The sequence below is a fragment of the Mandrillus leucophaeus genome, unplaced genomic scaffold (genome assembly GCF_000951045.1).
Source record: "Mandrillus leucophaeus isolate KB7577 unplaced genomic scaffold, Mleu.le_1.0 Scaffold246, whole genome shotgun sequence".
Taxonomy (NCBI): domain Eukaryota; kingdom Metazoa; phylum Chordata; class Mammalia; order Primates; family Cercopithecidae; genus Mandrillus; species Mandrillus leucophaeus.
Genome location: NW_012102543.1, coordinates 1 through 8,052, shown reverse-complemented (window position 1 = coordinate 8,052; position 8,052 = coordinate 1). Strand labels below are relative to the sequence as shown.

At 41.5% G+C, this 8,052-nt stretch overlaps 1 protein-coding gene across 1 annotated transcript in view; it reads left to right on the top strand.

Annotated features, from left to right (window-relative positions):
• The window catches only part of DNAL1 (dynein, axonemal, light chain 1), a 42,121-nt gene extending 36,330 nt beyond the window's left edge, over positions 1-5,791 (top strand). Inside the window, exons 4-5 of the mRNA XM_011983147.1 lie at positions 3,963-4,089; positions 5,643-5,791. Coding sequence (XP_011838537.1) covers positions 3,963-4,089; positions 5,643-5,791 — 276 coding nt within the window. The remainder of the gene's footprint in view (positions 1-3,962; positions 4,090-5,642) is intronic.
• Positions 5,792-8,052: the final 2,261 nt, after the last annotated feature.

The following is an 8,052-nucleotide window of genomic DNA, read 5'->3' as shown; positions in this document are numbered from 1 at the left end:
TCTTTTAAGGCTTTTGTGACATATTCTCAAGTTGCCCTTCAAAAAGTTTGTAACAACCTATACTCCCACCAGTAATGTGTGAGATTTCCCAATTTCCCATACCAGCCTTAGGCATTTAAAATTTTTTTGACATGTCTTATTTCTGTATTTATTGGCCATTTGAATTTCCTTCCAAAGAAGGTAAGATGGAGTAATAACGTAAAACTAGGCAATTTCATGAAAGATGAAGTGTATTTTTCTTGTATCTGTTCCAGAAAAGACAATAATTTTTAATGTGTTTATTGTTAAATAATTCATAAACATACTGAAATTTTGTATGGCCCTGACTCCTTTCCCCTCCCAATAAATCTAGCTTGTGCTTTGTAAGAGGCAGTGGGGAGCTGAAATTGCAGTGGTTTTCAACAGTAACCTCCCAAGACCAAACAGGCTAACATGGCCATCCTCCTCAGTACAGAAACAGTGGTAACCCTGAAGAGGAGTCATGTTCAGAGGTGCAATTTTGGAATTATCTCAAATTTATTAGCCAAACTGTGAATGATATTTCCACCTCTGTGATTCTATTTACCCACGTAAAGTGTTACTGATGAGTTTTAAAAATGCTTGGAAATTCTTAAGGGTCAGGCTGGGCGCGGTGGCTCACACCTGTGATCTCAGCATTTTGGGAGGCTGAGGTGGGCGGATCACGAGGTCAAGAGATCGAGACCATCCTGGCTAACAAGGTGAAATCCCATCCCTACTAAAAAAAATACAAAAAAAAATTAGCCAGGCATGGTGGTGGGCGCCTGTAGTCCCTGCTACTCGGGAGGCTGAGGCAGGAGAATGGCATGAACCTGGGAGGTGGAGCTTGCAGTGAGCTGAGATGGGGCCACTGCACTCCAGCCTGGGCAACAGAGCGAGACTCTGTCTCAAAAAAAAAAAAAGAAATTCTTAAGGGTCAGATTCTGGGATTAAATAAAGGAAGTTTATAACCATTAGATGAATTATTTGCTTTCTAATTGGATATGGTGAGTAAAATTCTTAATGCTCTATGAAAATTTGATTTTTTTTTTTTTTTTTTTTGAGAGGGAGTCTTGCCCTGTCACCTAGGCTAGGGTGCAGTGGCGTAATGTCAGTTCACTGCAACATCCGCCTCCCAGATTCAAGTGATTCTCCCTCCTCAGCCTCCTGAATAGCTGGGATTACAGGCAAGTGCCACTGTACCCAGCTAATTTTTGTCGTTTTAGTAGAGATGGGGTTTCACCATGTTGGTCAGGCTGGTCTCGAACTCCTGACCTCAAGTGATCTACCCGCCTTGGCCTCCCAAAGTGCTGGGATTACAGGCATGAGCCACCATGCCCAGCCCACAACTGTAGATTTTATAAAACGCTGTACACAGGCTACACTTAATTTATAAATAATGTTTTAGCTGGGCACAGAGGCTCAGATCTGTAATGCCAGCACTTGAGGAGGCCGAGGCAGTGGGATCACTTAAGGCCAGTAGTTGGAGTCAAGCATGGACAACATAGTGAGACCCTTGTCTCTACAAAAAAAAAAAATTGTTTCTTTAATTAGCCAAGCATGGTGGCACCTGCCTGTTCTAACTACTCAGGGAGCTGAGGCAGGAGGATCACTTGAGCCCAGGAGTTCAAGGCTGCAGTGAGCTGATTGTGCCACTGCACTGCAGCATGGGTAACAGATCAAGACCCTGTCTCTAAATTAAAAAATAAACAAAGAAACAAAAAAAACAGAGATTTTTATGCCATTTCATAAAGCTCTCCCACTTCTGTAACCTCCAATATGATATTATTTACAGAGCAGACGTTTACTTTTTTGTTTTCAATACTTACAATGGGTTGACCTTAAAAAATCATAAATTTTAATAGCTGAGAGGTACCTTAAAGAACGTGTCCAACTTCCTCATTTTTTCCAATGTTTTTTATGGTGGTGAAATATGCATAACATAAAGTTTACCATCTAAAGGATTTTTAAGGGTAAAGTTCAGTGGTAGTAAGTAGACTTGTACAACCATCACCATCCATCTCCAGAACTCTCTTCGTCTTGTGAGTCTGAACCTCTATAAGCATATAATAGCTTCCCACTGCCTCTTCCCCCATCCCTGGCACCCACCATTCCACTTTCCATCTTTACAAATTTAACTACTCTAGGTATTTCATATAAGTAGTATCATACAGCATTTATCTTTTTATGACTGGCTTATTTAACTTAGCGTAATGTCCTCAAGTTTCATCCATGTCGTAGCATGTGTCAGAATTTCCTTTCTGCTTAATGTTTTTTTTTTAAGACTGAGTCTCACTGTATTGCCTAGGCTGGAGTGCAGTGGCGCAATTTCGGCTCATTCCAACCTCCGCCTCCCAGGTTCAAGCAATTCTTCTGCATCAGCCACCAAAGTAGCTGGGACTACAGGCATGTGCCACCACACCCGGCTAATTTTTTAATATTTTTAGTAGAGATGGGATTTCACTGTGTTGGCCAGGCTGGTCTCAAACTCCTGACCTCAGGCGAGCCACCTGCCTCGGCCTCCCAAAGTGTTAGGATTACAGGTGTGAGCCATTGCAGCCAGTCCGTTCCTGCTTAATGTTAAATGATATTCTATTATGGTATGTATGTACCATATTTTGTTTATCCGTTTGTGTATCAGTGGACACTTGGTTCACGTCCATCTTTTGGCTATTGTGAATTTACTACTGTGAACATGGGTGTACCAATATCTTGAGACCCCACTTTGATTTCTTCTGAATATGTGCCCAGGAGTGGAATGGCTGGATCCCCTGTTAAGTGATATCAGTTATCACATGATAATTGTTTTAATTTTTTAAGGAACTGCCAAATTGTTTTCTATAGCACCTGCACCATTTTACCTTCCTGCCAACCATGTACAGGGTTCCAATTTCTCCACATCCTCACTAATACTATTTTCTATGATATTGATAGTAGCCATCCTAATGGGTATGACATGGTATCTCATTGCGCCAATCTCCTCATTTTACAGAGTAAGAAACTGAGGAGAGAAATGACTTGTTTACATACAGAAGCTGACCAGCTTGCTAAATGACTGTTCAGTTATTGTCCAATTCTTGAAAGAGTCAGTTTATTTAATGACAGATTTCACTGAATTGATTCATTCAAACTTTGCCAGGTTTTCCTAATTGATATTCACTAGCCTACTTCACTAAAATCTTGTCTTTATTATCTACTTAACAAATACCTGTAGGAAATTGTATTATTGGCTGGGCACAGTGGCTCATGCCTGTAATCCCAGCACTTTGGGAGGCTGAGGCGGGCAGATCCCTTGAGTTTAGGAGTTCAAGACCAGCCTGGACAACATCTCTACAAAACCCATCTCTACCAAAAAGACAAAAATTAGCCAAGATGTGGTAGTGTGCACCTGTAGTTCCAGCTACTAGGGAGGCTGAGGTGAGAGGATTGCTTCAGCCCAGGGGAGGTTGAGGCTGAAGTTAGCTGTGAGTGTGCCACTGTACCCCAGCCAGGGTGACAAAGCAAGACCCTGTCTCAAACAAAACAAAACAAAAAACAAATTTTTTATGTTTGAAAATTATCATAATAAATGCTGGAGAAGACCCTGAATTTTAGACCTAGCTCTATTATTTAATAGCAGTGTGTTCTTAGAAAAAGCCCTTAATCCTTCTATACCAGAAATCAAATAACCTGCCTTATCTTCTTTCAAGCAGATGTTGTAAGGACCAAATAATATACTCTGTGGGAATGTAATTTGAAAACCATAGCATTAATGAAAGTGATAAGGTGGTGCTGTTGTTTCCCCTCTTGGTGATTTCAGTATTTCAGTAACTATTCTTTAAAAAACTCCCACACAGCTACTAGCTCTTCTACAAGTAGACAGGCAGGGTCTAAGTTCGCTTGGAAAGCTATTATGCATATCTCTATAAAGGAGACGGAAAGAAAAGGTTAAACATAAACATAAATCAAATTTTGTTCTTTTTCAGGAGGCAGTAGGGGACACGTTAGAAGAACTGTGGATCTCCTACAATTTTATTGAGAAGTTGAAAGGGATCCACGTAATGAAGAAATTGAAGATTCTCTACATGTCTAATAACCTGGTAAAAGACTGGGGTAAGCTGAGAGTGGCCCTTTGCTAACCGCCTACCGCCTGTTTATAGAAAATAGTCCGAGAGGGAAAAGATGCAAAACGAGAACGTTTATTTCTAAGCACAGAGAGAAAGTGGGAACATTTATGTCTAAGCTCAGAGAGAAATAGTATAGGAGTTTCTAAATTTTAGATGCTTAACATTTATATTTAACTATTTACTTAGGATGAGTATAATCTGATAGGTCCTGGTCCTATTAATCATGAAAAAAATTTAAGTTATTATCCAAAGGCTGAAGTAATCAGTTTAACTATAATACTTCATAGGCAGAAGACTTGTTTGATATCTGTGTTACTTTGCTTTTTTATTGTACATAATTCATTCAGTTATATGCGATGAACTACACCAGTCTCTTTGGATACATAGTTGAATAGGACATTATCTCTGCCCTCAAGGAGTTCACAGCTTAGTGGGAAAAATTAGTTTGTAAGCTAATAATTATAAAACTATGTGATAAGAGGCCAGGCGCAGTGGCTCTTGCTGGTAATCCCAACGCTTAGGGAGGCCGAGGCAGGCAGATCACCTGAGGTCAGGAGTTCGAGACTAGTCTGGCCAACATGGCAAAACCCAAAAATTTTTTTGTAAAAATACGAAAAGATAGCCAGGTGTGGTGGTATACCCTGTAGTCCCAGCTACTTGGGAGGCTGAGGCATGAGAGTTGCTTTAACCCAGGAGACAGAGGTTGCAGTGAGTGGAGATCATGCCTTTGCACTCCAGCCTGGGTGACAGAGGGAGACTCTTTCTCAAAAAAAAAAAAAAAAAAAAAAACCACAAAAACTGTGTGATAAGTTCTGCAATAGAGATTTGAATGAGTTGTTTTAAGAATTCAAAGATGAAGGAATGGGTACAGACAAAGGCAAGTTAGCTTAACCTACACTGATGCAGCACAGCATGAAGAAGACCTGTCACTGGAAAGTGATTTGTTCTTTTTGACTCTGAATCTCATTTCATTTTATTTCATCCTTATGCTAGCATTTAAAGTAAAGAAGTGTGTCTTCTTTTTCCTTCCCATCCTGTAATGTCTTCTGAGAATGACTTTATATGGTATAACTTTCCCAGTTTCCTTCAAAATCTTAAACAACTAATTGTCATGAATAGTCACAAACTGAGGGTTAATGATATTGGAATTTAATCCCCGAAATTGTAACAGTAAAACTTGCTGGGTTTTTTGTTTTGTTTTGTTTTGTTTTGTTTTGAGATAGAGTCTTGCTCTGTCACCCAGTCTGGGGTGCATTGGTGCAGTCTCCGCTCACTGCAACCTCCACCTCCCAGGTTCAAGCAATTCTCCTGCCTCAGCCTCCTGAGTAGCTGGGACTACAGGTGCACGCCACCACGCCTGGCTAATTTTTGTATTTTTAGTAGAGACAGAGTTTCACTGTGTTAGCCAGGATGCTCTCAATCTCCTGACCTCGTGATCCGCCCGCCTTGGCCTCCCAAAGTGCTGGGATTACAGGCGTGAGCCACTGTACCCAGCCAAAACTTGCTGTTTTAATATGGAAAATATTATTTTACTTGTAGCTGAGTTTGTGAAGCTGGCAGAACTGCCATGCCTGGAAGACCTGGTGTTCGTAGGCAATCCCTTGGAAGAGAAACATTCTGCTGAGAATAACTGGATTGAAGAAGCAACCAAGAGAGTGCCCAAACTGAAAAAGCTGGATGGTGAGTGATTCTGAGCTGACTTGGACCTGTCTTCTAGGCATAAAAATGAAATTTGTGGCATGGAATCGTGAAGAGGAGAAAAACTAAAGAAAAAATACCTCTGATATTCCAGGTCATTTCTATCTATATAAAATTGAATGGTCTAGGTTTGAGCCAAGGTAAGATGAAAAACTGCTAGGATATTTAGACTGGTACAAGATTCTCCCTAGACTGAAAGCTTACAAGAAAGCTAGGCCTGACCAGGCACGATGGCTCACGCCTGTAATCCTAGCACTTTAGGAGGCTGAGGCGGGTGGATCACCCAAGGTCAGGAGTCTGAGACCAGCCTGGCCAACATGGTGAAACCCCATCTCTACTAAAAATACAAAAATTAGCCAGGCATGGTGACGGGCACCTGTAATCCCAGCTACTTGGGAGGCTGAGGCAGGAGAATTGCTTGAACTCGGCGGGCGGAGGTTGCAGTGACCCGAGATTGTGCCATTGCACTCCATGCTGAGCAAAAAAGAGTGAAACTCCATCTCAAAAAAAAAAGAAAAAGAAAAAAGAAAGAAAGAAAGCTAGGCCTAGGCCTTATAAATCTATGTGGGGCCAGTCACAGTGGCACGTTTCTGCAGTCCCAAGCTATTCAATGAGGCAGGAAGATTGCTTGAGGTCAGGAGTTTGAGATCAGCCTTCATAATATAGCGAGACAAACCCTGTATTTATTTTTTTTAATTGTATATTTATTTTTTCCTGATATAAATTTCCTTCTGTTATGTTGGATTAAAGCTGGAATTATTCAGGGTTTGGTGCTGAGCCACCTCCTTTTCTCACTCTTCCCTCTATCGCAAAGAGTTCACCCATGAAAGCAGTAAGAGAGAAGGATCCTGACCAGGTGCAGTGGCTCACACCTGTAATCCCAGCACTGTGGGAGGCCAAGGTGGGCGGATCATCTGAGGTTGGGATTTAGACCCGCCTGACCAACATGGAGAAACCCGTCTCTACTAAAAATACAAAATTAACCGGGTGTGGTGGTGTGTAACCCCATCTACTAGGGAGGCTGAGGCAGGAGAATCGCTTGAATCCGGGAGGCGGAGGTTCTGGTGAGCCATGATTGTGCCAGTACACTCCAGCCTGGGCAACAAGAGCGAAACTCCATCTCAAAAAAAAAAAAAAAAAAAGAGGGAGACGGATCCTGACTTCCAGACAACATCAAGTTCCATGTCTATCTACTATCTACTTGTACTTTTATGTAAAAGAAAAATAAACTTCGAGTTCACTTAAGCAAGTTAAAAAAAGAAAGAAAGCTAGGCTTGTCCTCAAGTCAGAAAGGTGACACAAAGGTCACAAATTTTGGTCAGAATCAAAAATTATTCTGATTATACAGAATAATCAGAAATACATGGTAAGCAGTTGCTTTTTTACAATTGGATCAAAATTGTGGTGTTCTCTCTCACTGTCTCTCCCCTCATCCCCAGTCTTAGTTTCCCAGTATCTAAGATCAGTGTCAGCATCAGTAGATAACCCTGATTAACTGAGTCAGGTCCCAGCTCCTCCACTTAATAGTTTGTGAAATTGTGCTAATTAATTAATCTCACCAAACCTTGTTTATTTGTAATCTAAAAAGTGGAGATGATAATAGTACCATTAGTAATCATTTTAGAACATATATCAGTGTATTATTATGAGGATTAAATGAAATAATCTATGTGAAACACTGAACACATGGAGATAATCTATGCTAAACGTTGTGCTTAACATAAAGTAAGTATTCAAAATATATGTTATTAACTGGGTGTGGTGGCTGACACCTGTAATCCTAGCACTTTGGGAAGCTGAGGTGGGAGGATCACTTGAGGTCAGGAGTTCAAGACCAGCGTGGCCAATATGGTGAAACCCCGTCTCTACTAAAAATACAAAAATTAGCTGGACGTGGTGGCGGGCGCCTATAATCCCAGCTACTTGGGAGATTGAGGCAGGAGAATCACTTGAACCTGGCAGGCGGAGGTTGCAGTGAGCTGAGATTGTGCCACTGTACTCTAACCTGGGTGACAGAACAAGACTCTGGGAAAGAAAGAAAGAGAGAGAGGGAGGGAGGAAAGGAAGGGAGGAAAGGAATGAAAGGAAGGAAAGAAAGAGAGAGAAAGAGAAAGAGAGGGAAAGAAAGAAAAGAAAGAAAGAGGCTGGGCTCGGTGGCTCAAGCCTGTAATCCCAGCGCTCTGGGAGGCCGAGGCGGGCGGATCACGAGGTCAGGAGATCGAGACCATCCTGGCTAACATGGTGAAACCCC